General features: G+C 34.1%; 1 protein-coding gene and 1 non-coding gene across 5 annotated transcripts in view; both read right to left on the reverse strand.

The window, feature by feature from the left end:
* DPP10 (dipeptidyl peptidase like 10) overlaps positions 1-16,378 on the reverse strand; it is a 648,232-nt gene that overhangs the window by 5,388 nt on the left and 626,466 nt on the right. For all 4 annotated transcript variants that reach the window (XM_087856800.1, XM_087856769.1, XM_045804069.2 and 1 more), the window contains 6 exons: positions 14,810-15,004; positions 13,891-13,945; positions 5,646-5,745; positions 5,333-5,391; positions 5,147-5,219; positions 1,165-1,238 (listed from right to left, as the gene is read on the reverse strand). In XM_087856800.1, coding sequence (XP_087712926.1) covers positions 1,165-1,238; positions 5,147-5,219; positions 5,333-5,391; positions 5,646-5,745; positions 13,891-13,945; positions 14,810-15,004 — 556 coding nt within the window. The remainder of the gene's footprint in view (positions 1-1,164; positions 1,239-5,146; positions 5,220-5,332; positions 5,392-5,645; positions 5,746-13,890; positions 13,946-14,809; positions 15,005-16,378) is intronic.
* LOC123796625 (U6 spliceosomal RNA) lies at positions 342-443 on the reverse strand. The gene has a single exon (XR_006780798.2). It is a non-coding gene; the product is annotated as a U6 spliceosomal RNA (small nuclear RNA).

Consider the following 16,378-nt stretch of genomic DNA (forward strand, 5'->3'; position numbering starts at 1 on the left):
AGAGTTTAGTTTCTCTCCCCTATTACAGAAGTCTTAAATAAAGCCTGCCTTGTCTGTTTAACCTTGTCCGGTATAATTTTTAATTTGACAGTGTCCCCTCTAATATAAATGATATGAGTAATTTTTCTAAAATTACAAATATAGATACTTGTCCATCAATGGATATGAAGTTTTTATTTATTCAATTTTTTTCTAATTTTTATTTTTTACTATTAAGATGACATAGCTTTTACTTATTTTTTATTTTTAATTCGTTTTCAAAGTTTTTATTTTAATTCCAATTAACATACAGTGTATATTAGTTTCAGATATACATCACCATAATTGAACAGTTCCATACAAAAAATATGGAACACTTCAGAAATTTGTGTGTCATCCTTGTGCAGGGGCTGTGCTAATCTGTTTCGTTACAATTTTAGTATATGTGCTGCCAAAGTGAGCACCTGGGGGTAAAGTTTTTAAACGGTACCTCAATGATCTACATAAAGCCCTCTACTCCTTCCCATTATTTGTGGCATGATCTTATCTATTTATCTCTACATCTTCTTCCTTCATCATCCTAACTCTGGTACCTGTGCTTCTGGATATGTTGAACTACTTTTGGTTCTTTCAAATGCTGAGAACTTAAAATTGCTTTTTTTTTTTTTCTCCCTTCTGTGACTCCTCCCTCAGACTGAAAATCCTCAACGTTGTAAAGTCTGTCTTACTCCCCTAGCATAGTGACCACTATAAAGTAAGGCTTTGGTACTATTCCCTACATGTGGTTGAATGCACAGATGTAAATGTTTTGTTCGCTCCTTTTTTCTTAGTATCTCCTCAAACCACTTTTTCCCTACCTTTTATGATAAAGATGATAGAAAATGAGGGAAAAAACAAAGTAACTAGAAGGGAAATAGAACACGCCTCTTTGAAAACAATTCATTATTATTGATAGAAATAAAAGTCTGAGAAGAAAAAGACATTCTTGAAAATTTTTGCAGTTCACATAAAGCGTGAGCTGATCTACCTTCTCAGCATGATTAGGAAGAAAACTCACAATCTTTGGTACCTAAAAATCACAGTTAAAATAATAGTGTGGGGGATGGAGTAGTACAGAAACTGTGTTCTATATCTCACAACTGAAAAACCAAGGTAGGAAAACAGTCTCGTGAAAAAGTGACTTACCTGCATAGTATAATTCACTCCAGCTTTTATTAGGTGTTTGATTAATTCTGCTGAATGCTGGAAATGGACTTTTGCTGTAAGAAATTAAATTCTATTATTTGATGGAAATGCATTTATTAGAATTAGAACTTTTTATATCATTTTTTCAAAGATATTAAATATTATACTTTACATACATTGCACATTTGAAAGACTGATACCTGGGCAGGGGTGCCTGGGTGGCTCAGTCAGTTAAGCGTCTGCCTTCAGCTCAGGTTGTGATCCCAGGGTCCTGGTATCAAGTCCTGCATCAGGCTCCCTGCTCAGTGAAGAGTCTGCTTCTCCCTCTACATCTGTCTCTTCTCCCACTCATGCTCTCGCTCTCTCAGTCTTACTCAAATAAATAAATAAAATCTTTAAAAAAATAATAAAAGGCTGACACCTGGAATTAACTGGAAAATCAGTAAGATACAATGCTGATAAAACTTAAAGGTTTATAAAAAATACATTACAAAAAATAAACTGAAACAGAAGTTACTATTAAGGCTCTACTTATTGTACAGGATAGTATTTAAGTTTACCATTTATTATTTCTAGTTGTTCACATATTTTATATAGTTATAACAATTTTAATTCAGTGAATGCCTATCCGCATAGTAATACAGCAAACCATCTTTCTGAGGATTACTGGGGCCCAGTCTCTGTTAGATACTGACATTCTGTTTTATTTTAAATGAGAAAAAAACTGTAACATCTTGAGAAATTAGAGTCTACATCTCATTATTGAAGAGCTTAATATTTAATGTGGATCATACTGGTTTCTCCTGTTTCCTTCCAGCTTCCCCCTCTGCCTGAACTCTGCCTGAAAATTCTGAAATGTTGGCTGAATCACTCAAATCTGTTTGTACAGCACTTCGCTCATCTACTGCCTGGCTATTTATTCCTATACTTCATGCATCTTCAAATTTCTATAAATAACTTTTTAAAAAAGATTTTATTTATTTATTTGAGAGAGAGCAAGCACAAGCGAGGGGAGAGGCAGGAGAAGAAGCAGACTCCCCGCTGAGCAGGGAGCCCATACTGGCCTGGATCCCAGGACCCCGAAATCATGACCTGAGCTGAAGTCAGACGGTTAACTGAGCCACCCAGTGCCCTGTAAATAACTTTTAAGCTAACCTTTTTAAAGTGTCTTTGTCAAACTAGGTCAGTCTTAATAGTTGAAGCTGTTTCGTTGCTCTAATGCTATGATACTGGTTAATCCTACCACATAGCAGACAGCAAAAGATTCCAAAGATCATTTAAATCTTTTTAAAATCTACCCAAGATCCTTTCAGCATCTTCCTATTGTACTTCATGGGAGTATTACCATGTTACTTCTAAATAAATTTGCAAATTGCTCAGTAAATGTAAGTTATGAGAAATGCTGATAAGTTGGAACAATGACTAAGGTAAAATCACCTCTTATATTGCTCATGTGTTATCGGAAAAAAAATTTGAAAAGGACTCCATCATTTCTCTGCATGGATGGAGCTGAAAAGATAAATGTACAAAAGTATAGTTGGATTTTTTTTGTTTATTTTCTTATGTGAAGCCTGTTGATATTTGTCATTTGTCTACTTCCTAAAACAGAAACATTAAAGGTCTAATTGTCTTAGTGAACTAATTTGCTGGTAGTTTTTGAGGATGATATTAATAATGATAGTATTATAATGCCATTGAGCACCTATAATCCACCAGGCCCATATGAGGTGTGTGTATGTGTGCGCATGTGTTTATGTGTGTTTGCGCTTTTCCTTTGAAGTGACCAGTGCTGAACCTTTGCTTGCATTTTATCAGTGGATGAAGAACTAGATCCATGCCTAAGTGAGGTAGTAAGAACATGATTTACCTTAATAGCTGTGACATATTGACAGGGACATTTGAATAGCACTAATATATTCTAGTCTAGGGTAATGGCCAGACGTGAAATAATTTAACCTCAAATATAATTTATTCTCACACTTGAAGCTTCAGGGCACAGTGAAAAAGCCTTCATACCAGATTCCAACCCCCTTTCTATGAATTAGTGGTTGTGTAACTTTTGGCAAGTTATATAAATTCCATAATTTTTATTTTCCCAATCAGTTAAACAAGATAATAGCACCTGCTGCACAATATTTTTGTGAAAAAGAGATAGGATAACATTAAAAGCTTTTGGCACATTTTCTGAAATATACTCAGTACTTAATTTCTACTTTTTGTTACTATTAATATATGTGTAAGATCTTAATACCTTAGAATAAAGTTCTAATGTCCATCAACATGTTTATACGCTTTTACATATGTTTCGTCCAACACAGGTATGGCATCATCTCAGTTCTATTTTTTAAAATTTTATAGTAGTTGTAGATTTTCAAAGAAGTTGCAAAGACAGTACAGAGAGTTCATGTATATCCCTTACCAAGTTCCCCCTATTTTTCACATCTCACATTATTATGGTCCATTTGTTACAACGAAGAAACATCTAGATAACATGACGCCTTAACGTCTTACGATCTACGAGGAATTTTCGAACTTGTTTTTGATAACCTTAACAATTCCAAGGTGTATGGGTTAGAATATTCCTCATTTGGGTTTGTCTGATGTTTTTCTCATGGGTAGAATGAGGTTATGAGTTTTTGGGACAAGACCATAGAGAGAGAGCACCATTCTCTTAAAGTGATGTCAAGGGTACCTACCATCAACATGACTTGTAACTGTTCATGTTAACCTTGATCACCTGGCTGAGATGGTATTTATGAGGTTTCTCCATTGTAAAGTTATTCTTCCCTTTTCCATACAGCAGTCTTTAGAAGCAAATCACTAAGTGCAACCCACTCTGATAGGGGAAGAAGAAAGCTAAGCTTTGCCTCCTTGAGAGTGTGTACCTACATAAATTTGGAATTGTACTTAAGGGAGATTTTTGTCTCTTCTCTCCCATTTACCTATTTATTCAAACACACACACATACAATATATATAAATACACACTGGATATATATTCTATATATGTGTGTGTGTGTACATAAGTACTGATCTAAATTCTAATCATAACCTGGCATGCTGTAAAGTTAAAAAGCTGATATCATCTTTGCTGTAAGACCTTTTTAGTGATATTCTCTGTAATATGGGGTAAAACTACTGAGGCAGGACAGGATGGATCAACAAAAACAAGTTCAGATATTAGGAAATACTGACTCAAGGCTTTGACTCTATGCTTATTAGACAGATAGCCTTGGTTAAATCAGTTTCCTCCTTGAAATTGATTTTTCTCGTCTGTGAATGGGGCTATAAATACTCAGCCCTCTGTTGTAAAGTACCACATAAATATAAATTCAAATATAAATATATATATTCTTTAACCCCTAAACACTTCAAAGTGAATATAAAATTATATATATTACTAGTAATATCAATCACATCCATCTCTAATGTTTAAAGTGGTGAAAAAAGGAGATGTGATATAAACATGCATTTTAAAAAGTTTTTGTTTTAACTGTGAGTGACTGTATCAGAATTTTATGTGCTGGCACTTTTTGCTATCCTGTTGTTTTCTCAGTTACTTTCGATTTGAAGTGTGCTGAATAACACCACAGTGGTAGTCACTAGCCATATGTGGGTATTCAAATTTTAATTAATTAGAAATAAACTATTTAAAATTCAGTTCCTGATTATATTAAACACATTTCAAGTACTCAAGAGTCATATTGGCTGGTGGCTACTGTGTTCTACAGCGCAAATACAGAACATTTCCATCATCCCAGAAAGTTTTATTGGACGGAGTTGCCATCGAGGCTCCCAGCTTCTTTCCTCTTGGTTCTGACATCCTTCTTCTTACTTCCTATCATACATTGGATTCTTTGTGCCACTATCCTCTGCTATCTTCTTCAAAAAGTTTATGGGGCCCCTTGTAAGCAAGTTCTTAGACGTACCCCTTTGTTCAAGGTCAAACCCCGTCAAACAGTAGTAGCAACTACAATACTTACTGTCAGCAGTCCCATGAATTATTAATATATTTTCTTCTTTTAAGCCATGAATATTATGTAGCACACTGGATGCCTATAAAGGAAAGCACAAATATCTGTGTATATATAGATCTACCTATATTTGCAATTTGATTCAGTTTTTAGAACAAATATGCTCTTCTTTCTTCATTATTTTAAATTTGTTACCTGGTAAGTGCTTTCTTCCCGAGATGGCATACCAAGGTATCTTTCAGAGAATGCTGAGGCTGTGACCCAAGAAAACAGAAATTTAAGAATAAACTAAAAACCTTATGACTAACATATTTCAATATTTAATTTCTACATTTCATGTTTAATTGTCATGCTCCAGTAAAACTGATTGAATGAGGAAGCGATAAACAGCTGAAAACATCTCTGATAGCACATGATAAATGAGCCCAATAGAGCTCTTCTGCATTGGGATTTTCTTTTTTTTACAAATCAATACGTTATATTAAGTCAATCTGTAGGAAGTACTCACCATACAACTTCAAGTCTGTGATGGGTGCAATCACTGATCCACATTTAAAAAGCTTTTCATCTGATTTTAATATCATTGATGCAATATAGCCACCATACCCCTGGCAAAATTAAAAATATATATATATTATGTATATAGAGGGGGGGGGAGGGTATGTTTGTATCAATTATCCCTGGAGATATTTTTAGCTTTTGATCACTGTTTGGTAATATACATAACAGAATGTCTTATAATGTCCCAGACCTGAGAAAAGAATACACTAAGATCACTTTGTACAGATGAAAATCTTGAAACGAATTTAAATTTTTATATAACAAGCTATTTTAATAACTTTAGGTAAAATATAAAATTATATAACAACATTGTCCAATGTTTGCTCTGTGATTTCATGTGGTATATCTGGGAATAACTCCAAATAATTAAAAGCTAGGGAAAATAGCACTTATTAAATCATATATCATTTTCAGCAAATCACACATATATATTTAGTGAAATATTTAATAATTACAGTTATGTAGAATTAGGAAAGGAGAATTAAATATTTAAAATCTATTATCGCAAATATAGATTCTGCTTTGTTCCACACACCTAAATATTTGAAGGAAGTGAGGATGATAAATAATGTTGCTAGTTGCATGAATTGGATTATTGTTTAAATTTAATTTTAGGGGCGTCTGGGTGGCTCAGCTGTTAACGGTCTGCCTTCAGCTCATGTCATGATCTCAGGGTCCTGCGTTGGGCTCCCTGCTCAGCGGGAAGCCTGCTTATCCCTCTCATACTCCGCCTGCTTGTGTTCCCTCTCTCACTGTCTGTCAATTTTACTTTAAATATCTAAATTCATCTTGCAGCGCTTTTGAACTAATTAATTATAAATTCTTAAAAAATATATTAAGATGTCCAGTTTTCTTTTATAACCAGAATTCCAGAGGAGATTTTAACAATTTAGTAGATTTGGGCTAAGGCAGTGACCTACTGAGTTACATATTCATCTTAGAAATTAATTTTTAGCCATGCTCTGGGCAGTGTTCTTCATCTTGCTGGACATCAGAGTACCCTGGGAGGTATTAAAAAAAAAAAAATGAAGATCTAGGCCTTAGCCTCAGCAATTCTGATGCAGTTGGTTCACGATGAGGTCTACTTTTGAAAGATTACCAGATGATATTAGTATGGTCCAATGCAATAGGAATCTGTTAATCTCACTAAATTCTTGAGATGAGAAATACAGAATTTCATTTATGCTTATATGGAACATTATTTAAAAAGTGGGATGATTGACATCAAAGTCCCAATTGCAAACATTACTCAAGTGTCTTAAGGAACCTATGTGAAGAGTAGCAGAATATGGCACTTTGGCCTATTGATTATTTTGAGCTGCAGACACCTGGAAAAGAGCAAATGCATGGAAAGGCTTTCTCTGAACTCCCTTATCTGCCTAAAGACAGATCCTCCAAAAGGAACTCAGTTGTCATAGATACCTTCCCTGGGAATTTCATCAACCTAGAAGATTGATTCTTGTCACTAGAAGTCCACAACATACCTAGAGAGACTGTCATAAACTGTCACCCTTCCCATCTATTCTTCCATTCATCTTTCCTAACAATCATTCACTCTCCTAAAAGGCCTGCATCCCACTCTCCTTTTCCTTTTAAGGTGGTATTTAAGCCTGAATTCTATGCCCTCCTCAGAGAGTTACTCACTTTTCCTTGGGTATGTCTCATGTATGTATGTCAATAAACTTCTCTTTGTTTTTCTCTTGTGACTCTCTTTTATTACAGGGGTCTTAGACAAGAGCTCAGAAGGGTAGAGGGAAGATTATTTTTCTTCCTTTGCATATGTTAATTTAGTGCTGAAATATTTAGCTAGTATCCAGAAGCTTGAGTGAATCTTCTTCACCAATTGGTAAATGAGGGAAATAAAATTATCCTTTACAGAGATAAACCACCACAGTGTCTTTACTCATTCTTTTTGAAAGATACAAAAATATCCTTAGGTCAGCAAAATTCAGAAGCATTAGCCTTAAAAGTGTTAGGGCATCTAAAGAAAGAAGTGAAGGGGAAGATAATAATTTCCCTCTCCCCTTCTGAGTTCTTGGCTGAGATGCCTTGTAATAAAAGATTATCAAGAGAAAAAAAGTTTATTAACATGAATACCTCACATATACATGGGAGATACCCAGTGAAACTGAATAACTCCTTGAGGTGGCTCAAGCCAGCACCTCAAATACCATCTTTAGCCAAAGACAAAAGAAAGATGTTGGAGGGAGCTCAGTTATGGGAGGTTACAAGGAAAAGAACTATAATCAAGGTTAAGCTTTGTTAGGCAGATTTAAGTCCAATTTGGAGTTAGTGCCTTCTCCATTATTAAAAGTTCTTATGATTTAGAGTCAACCTTCTTATCCTGGTACAAGGAGGGAGACACAAATGGAGATTTCTTTTATAAATATAAACATCTCTTACAAAAGAGTAATTTCTATTCTGTTTCCAAAGCTTCTCCTGTGTCTGCTGTTTCTTAATCAGCTCAAAATAATCCTTATGCCAAAGAGGCATATTCTGGGATGGCATATTCTACTCCTCTTCAGAAGTATGCAGGGGTGGATGAGTTCTGCAAAGTAAGTAAATAGCTATTATAGAACGAAAGTGTAGAGCCCCTAAAAGTTCTGTCCTTAAAGGGAACTTTTCCAGTGTATTGTTTCTAGTTCTTGGACGTGGAGGTAAGACCAAGGTGTTACAGCCAAGAAGTTTCAAGTATTTCCCATGGGGCAACAGTGTTCCCACAGTGAAAAATGCACATCTCAGTTGTTAACTTTTCTGGTTCTAATTCCACAATGGAATTAGAGCAGACTTTCAGTTGATTATGATTTGGTGGTTTATATAACCTGACTACTTTGAGAGAATAGCTGAATATTCCAATCCACAGAACAACTATACATTGCAACTTAATAATATAAATTAATAAGTTGGTATTATGTTTTTTATCTCTGTTTCACATAAATCTCAGTCTGATTATCTCCAGGAACTAAGTAGAATGGTGTCTTCCAAAGGAGGGGCCGATTCTAGAACAATGCTTGAAAGTTCATTCAGATCACTTGGAGATCTTGTTAAAATGCATATTGTGCTAATTCAGTAGATCTGGGGTGGGGCCCAATATTTTGCATTTTTAACAAACTCCCAGGGAATGCCTAGGCTCTTATTCCACATTTTGAATAGTAAGTTCTTACGGTATAATAATATAACAAATAGACCTACCCACACATCTCCCTAGCTTCAACCAGCATTCCCTAGACCAGTGGAGGTTTAAACATATGTATCAACGCTCTCAAAAATAATTTAGTCTGTGGAGAATGGGCTGTGGAGCTTTCCATATGATTTAAAAATGAAACTAGGGTTATAAATCATTGCTGCTACACAAAGTTGCATTTTACTATTTTTATATGAAAATTTGAGATTAATGAAGCTAAATACTCTTTAAGACTTAATGATAGTGAAAGCTGTTGAATAAAATTCTCTCTATAGCATTCAAAAACCTAATCCAAAATGCTGCCTTAATTTGATATATTTCAGCAAAATGACTTCTATTTTTAAAAGAAAATCAACACTGGGAGGCATTAGAATAAATTAAATGTTAATTGTCCACCTTCCTCTGTACCATTTTATATTTACTCACTGAATGCAAGAGTAGATCATGAAAGAGTTCTCAGAAAATATATCCCAGACAAAGGTAGGAATCAGATGTAAATTCTAGGTAGACAGAAGATGGTGATTTTAATTTTCAAAACAACTCCTGTCAATCAGAAAGATGCCAGAAACTGTGGGTCATCATATTGACTTAGTCAGTTGGAGGATGTTTTTTATTTGATATAGATCAGAAATAGCTAATGGTATAGGCTGTTCTGTTCAGTTCTGTCATTGGTTTCTAGTGATCACATTTTTCTACTCACTGTTATGTCCTTTCCATTTGCATAGCATTTTAGCATTACTTATACAATTTTAACAAATTTATCTTTTAACATTTTTTTTATTCAGTGGACTTAAAGTATAGAAATGTTTCCTGAGAATATTTTATCTTAAAAAAGTTATATTATACCCATGATTGAAGAAACAGAATCCCATAGATAGATGGACTTAGAGGAGCCAGGGTGGGGTCTGTAATAATCATTAAGTGACTTCTTTGAGTACTCCAAGAGTTAATGAATACAGTCAAAAAGAAATACTGACAGAACTGAAAAAAAGGTTTTTCCTAGCCTTAGTTAAGATTCTTTGTGAACCACATCACTCATGGCACACAATGATTTGAAATAAAAATACGCTACATATGTTATGAGTAACATGATTTATTGCTTTGTATTATTTTACATTAAATCTTTTTAATTTGTTTAATGTGATCACATACATTTTATCACAATTCTTACAATCCTGTCTTGTGTTCTTATTATGTATATTAAAAGCTTCAAACCTTAGAAGTGACTGCCACCAACAAGCCCCATCTCAATTGAGAAGATATAAAACTATAGGTAATAATTACCTCCCTAAGTCAAGTTTTTAAAAAATATTAGAGAGAGAGAACATGAGAGAGAGAGAGCACAAGCAGGGTGGAGGGGTAGAGGGAGAGGAAGAAGCAGGCTCCCCACTGAGCAGGGAGCCTGATGCAGGACTCAGTCCCAGGAGCCTGGAAACATGACCTGAGCTGAAAGCAGACGCTTAACCGAATGAGACACCCAGGCGCCCCTTAAGTCAAGTTTTAACAAGCTTCCATATTAATGCATATGTTTGTACTTTTTTTTTTTTTAAACCTTCCTCAGATATCCATGTTTCTTGCCTTCTCAAATTCCCTTGTCCTAGGTCAAACATGATTTCTTAGTCAAATCTTTCCTGTCTTCCAAATGGAAGTTGCTATCTCTTCCTTAATCTTGGGCCCCCGATTTGCCTCTCTGCTTAATTTTCCTTAATTTTCTATCACTGACATTTTATATACTTTACTGATTTTTTAAATTTCTTTCCTCACTAAACTAAAAATTCAAAAAACGTATGTTTGTGTGTATGTTTATGTGTGTGTATGTGTGATTGCTATATGTCCAGCACTTTGAAAAGTAGTAGGCACACAGTAGACATTTGATAAATGTTTGTGAAATTAATTAATTTTATTCCCCATTGATGTTAGCCTGTTAATCATAGCAGTATCAGTTCTACATAGATGTTTATAGGTTTTGAATTTTGCCACCTAGTCTCAATTCATGTAATTAGGTTTTTTTTGTAATAAAAGTTAGAAAATTTTCTAGTTTTCTTAACTTTAACACTTAGATATAATTACTTGAGAGAATGAACATTAGAATTATTATATATTATGTGAGGTTAGGTTAGCTTCTGGGGATAACGATAGGAAGTTTAAAAAAAAAAAGAAGTACTACCTATCAGTACTGGTGGGAAGTACCTAAGGGAGTAATGCAAAGGGATTTTATAACTCAAATGAAAGGAAGAATGCTGAAAATTAATAAGCCAGGCATTTTAGTCAAAAATTTAAGAACAAAATGGATTTAAAAAGTAGAAGAAAAAAATAAGGCTGATAAGGGTAAAAATTAGTGAAATAGAAAAGAGAAAATGAGAACAACTAAGTCAAAATATGGCTTATTAAAAAAGTAAGGGATAGGGGATAGAAGAGAGACAAGTGGGAGGAATAAGAGCAGTTAAGAGGGAGTACTCTAGCAAAGGCAGAAGGTACTTATAAACCAAACTAGGAGTCAAATGGGGCATTACCCCCACTAGTGAAACGATTAAACATAATAGAATATATACTATGCTTTGAAAACGATCTTTAAAAATATATGAAATGGGAAAAAAATTGTTTAAAAGTATTAAAACTGACTCCAGAAGAAATGGAAAAATCTTAATATTCTTGCATTGATTAATTAAATTTAAACATTAATTTAAATATTTCCAACAAAGAAAACAAAGCCTCATACAGCTTTATAATCTAATTCCAAAAAAGCAAGGTCATTACTCCCCAGCCAATTTTATGAGTTTAAGATAACTTAATTTGATACTCAAATGAAATAAGTATATCCTGAGAAAAAAAAGAATTATAAGACCTATGAAGTCTTGAAGCTAACAGTGTTCATTTATATGGCCAAAAAACTGAATTATAATTCAGTCACAGATACGCATATTTAATTGAAATGGGATATTTTTTTCCATTTAAAATCTAATTATGTTTAATTTGTTTATATCCTATGTCTTTTGTATATTTAGATTGCCAGAGTCAATTGCCTAGAACTTTATTTTGTCCTGTTTATAGACTAAAATCTAACTTTCTTGTTAATATGAAGAACTCCTTGAGGTCTGTGCTCAGACTTACTCTTAGTGTTGTCACCTCTTGTTCCTTTATGTGAGCCTTAATTATAGTCAGTCACTTTATTCATGTTCCTCAGCTGTGCTCTCCCTAACACTAGGCATTACATGAACGCCTTCTCCTTGCCTTCTGCTTGTTGAATGACTTTTACTATCCAGTTTATGTTCCACTTTCTCTGTGAGGCATTTTACAACCTTCTGAATCTAAATTTCCATAGTAATGAACATTTGTATAGCTCATTTGATCTTTTAGACTTATGTATAGTGAGTAGAGCCTTGAAATGCATAAGCCCTAAGTCCTTCATAAATATAAGTCCTATATAAATTATTACATGTATCAGGACCATTAAAGAGTAAAATGTTCTCCACTGTATGCACTTTTTTATGTGTGTGGCAAGAAACACATAATATTTACCAAAGTATTCACTTTTAAGTGCATGGTTCAGTAGTGTCGAGTGTATTCACATTATTGTGAAACAGATCCCTAGAACTTTTTCATCTTGCGAATCTAAAATTCTATTACCTATTAAGCAACCAACTTTCCTTTTCCCCTCACCCTGTCAATCACCATTCCATTCTCCGTCATCATGTACTTCACTACTCTAGATATCTTATGTAAGTGGGATTACACAGAATTTGTCCTTCTGCGACAGGTTCACTTCACTGAGCACAGTGTCCTCAAGGTTCATCCATGCTGTAGCATATGAAAAGACTTCGCTTTATGCACTTGTTAATTTGTCTAGAGTTTCCATTTTTTTGGAATGATCACTTTCTTAGACATTTCCATTTTTTCACTAATACCTTTATTGTTAGTGATGGGCTTTCATTTATTTGTACTTATGTCAGAGGAGCATTGTCCCTCTTGATCTCTTGAGTATTACTGAGAACAAGAATATTTATAAAGCAGAGACATGGTGCACAGCAGGTATCTGAAATCAGGGACGAATTTTTGCTGATTTACATGTTATTTATTTGTTAAACAGATTTTCTTATACCTACTTGTCAGTGAACACCACTAAAATTTATACCCCAGTAAAATGATCAGTTTAGTCCTGTCATGTATATTTGGGTTCATTTATGGATAGTAAAACATATTTTATGTTTATTTAAATCCATGAACACCAATAATTTGCTTTGTCTCTAATTTAAAATAGTACTAGATCTCCTTCCTTTCATCTTAGTATCTGTATAGTGTCTAAACTTGTGATACGGATAAGCTAGGTGACTAATAAGTTTCTATTTGGAGACTATTTCCCTACTGTGAAAATAATGTTGAAACTGACATAAAAATTATTGCAGTGAGAAATAATATCCTGCAGAAAACACTAAAGACCTAATTATGCATATTGGTCATTTTTCAGTTTCTGAGCCCTGTCAGTCTTCCCCAAGGCTGTGGTGCTTGATCTTTCTGTAGAGAACACCCTGCTTCAAGAGGTTTATAGGACTAGCTTTTTGTTATTTAGGTATCAGCCTAAATATCACTTAATCCAAGGGACCTTAGTTGACCAGTTAATCTAATAACATTGGCCCCTTCCTAGAGTTAACTTTTGTCCACTTACTTTTTGTTTTCCTTATAAGATCTATTGTTAGATTAAGCTATGTTTTTCATTTACATGTTTATCTATTTCTCCTTTCTAGAAGATAAGCTTTATGAAAACAGATTTTTTGTTGTTGTTCGGTTGTTGTTCTACTTCTAATACCAGCACCAAGTAGATAATAAATAGTTGCTGGATTAATAAATGACTGAATGTATATAGTATTAATTATAATATTACATTTTAAAGAATAGTAGAGATTATAGTAAAACGAAGAAATTATATATGTAAAAACACATATAATACACACATATGTATAAATACTTTACATACATATAAAAAATACATATACACAAGATTTCTATTTACCTTTCCAAAAATGCTTAATCTTTTGGAGTCGATGTATGGCTGTTTCAGTAAAAATCTGCAATAAGAAAAAAATACAGTTATATTTTCTTGAGTCAGTGCACATGGGAATTCATTCTGGGCATCCACACACATGCACACATACACACAAAACCCAGAACTCAAACTAGGAATACTTTAGGGGCTGGAGCTCTGTTCATGTTGAAGGATCATAGATTCCAAAATCTTTCTACTCAAAGTGATGATCCAGTTGTTTGCACATCACTTGGCAGGCTGATACAAATGCAGAATTTGGGGCCCCATTCCAGACCTGCTGATCTACATTTTTATAATATCCTAGCCAATTTCTGTGTACTGTTTTAAAGAACCTACTAGATTTCTTGGTCACTCATGCCAGTGTGGGAATGGTATCTGAAAGTTCAAGAATTGTAGTTAACTGGAAAATAACAGGCATCGTAGATTATTGTAAATAAATAATAGAGTGGTTTAATTAAGGTCTCTTCCATTTTTTTTTTTTTTAATAGAGGGAAGGGGGAGATGGAGAGAGAGAATCTTAAGCAGGCGGCTCCATGCCCAGCACAGAAGCCAATGCTGGGCTTAGTCTCACAGCCCTGAGATCATGACCTAAGCTGGAATCTAGAGTTGGACATTTAACTAACTGAAACACCAGGCGCCCTAAGGTCTCTCCCATTTTTATAAACCCAAAGTACATTTTAATTCCAGAATGGGAAGTATGAAAATCATTTTATTTGGTGCTAAGAGTGAAAAGTACTTAAAAAATGCAATAGTCTCTATGACTAAGTTAGAAAACTGTCCATTCACTGAAGTATAAATCTCCGAATCAGTATTAGTAGTATTAATGTATCTATACTTAGCTTCTGTCATTATAAGAAAAACAGTAGGAAAATATGCACCCACTTACTTAACAGCTGCTATTTGGTCCTTTACTTCCACTGAACCTAACCTTCGATGAATCTCCTGCAAAATTTTCAGGCCCTGGAATCCACTTCCTCTGCCATCAAATCGTGCTGTGATGACATTATCTGTGTCAACAAGTACTGAATCCCAGTCAATGTGGAACTTATCTGTAACCAGCTGGCCTCCTGGTTCTTCATCCCTGTAAATATCAACACATTGGACCAAAACAAGAGCAATTGACAATGTGGTAGAAATTTTAGCTTTCACACTTACTATTTAAAAATTTTGGAAAAGACCCATGTGGGCTATTAAAATTTCTGTTAATTCTTGATAATAAACCTGAAAGTATAATGCCCTTTTCCTTTGTAAAATTTCAAATGAAAAGTTCTCTGATGAACTGACAATATGAAACAAGATTTAAAACTGTTCTAAGAGATTATTTTAACTTATTTTTCAGATGAGAGAAATGAAGGAAAAAACGTCACATTCCATAGGCATTTCTAAAGAGCAATGATCAAGTTGACATACAGGCCCTACTTTATTGAATTTCTTCCAGACAGTGTGTTTTAGAAATGTCTTGCAGATGGTATACAAGGGCTAAAGGATCTGATAGAGATTAGAACCAGTTATGGAGACTAAACAGTTTAACAAGCATTATAAGAACAACAGACCCAAAATGAATTCACTTTTACTAAATTCCACCAAAACTTAATACCTAACTTAATTGCATTTTATCCTCTCCCAGGATTGGAATTTTAAACCAATCACATTGGAATTTCGTGATCTATACTAGTGAGGTAATTACATGTTAAGACCCTTCCCACAGCCATCTTTCCCTTAAGGGAAGGTGACCTGGGCTGAAACAGTCTTTTATTTCCTTTTCCTGAAATCCTTCTGTCCTACCCCATTCCTGCCTATAAAATCCTTCCACTTTGTACAGGTCCTTGGAGCTTCTGTTTGCTAGATGGGATGCTGACCAAATCATGAATCATTGGATGAAGTCAATTAGATCTTAAAATACTCAATTGAATTTTGTGTCTTAACACAAGAAATGGACAATCCTAAAGAATTTCTGACTCAAAAAGAAATACCGCATTAACATTCCCTGATTTATTTTTTTTTAAATTTATTTATTTATTTTTTTTAGTGGTGGAATTCTCACTAAAGAAAATTTAAGGATACATTGAGGAAAAAATTTTTTTCATAACTAAAGTTAACAACAAGGAAAGAGAGACACATATGTTTGAAAAATTTGAATGCTAGAAGTAAAGAAAGACATACAGGTTATAAAGCAGGAACATTGTCTCTGGAGGGATAAGGTAATACAATTTTAAAAAGTCAGATTACAATGGTACAATGGTATCTTATTTTCTAGAATATAGAGAAGGTAAAAAAGCAGCTTCTCATAAAATACAGATTTTCTAGATCCAAACCTAGAGTTCAAACATGCATTTGTCCCTGTGATAAATTTAAAGAGCATCAAACATGCAATTTTCTGAGAACATCTCCAATTTTCTTTGAGCTGCATAACAGAAATCTTCACCCTATTCAGTCTCCTGTCAAGACACCAAAC

This window comes from Ursus americanus, chromosome 1 (assembly GCF_024610735.1).
Source record: "Ursus americanus isolate L20-20 chromosome 1, mUrsAme1.1.p, whole genome shotgun sequence".
Lineage (NCBI taxonomy): Eukaryota > Metazoa > Chordata > Mammalia > Carnivora > Ursidae > Ursus > Ursus americanus.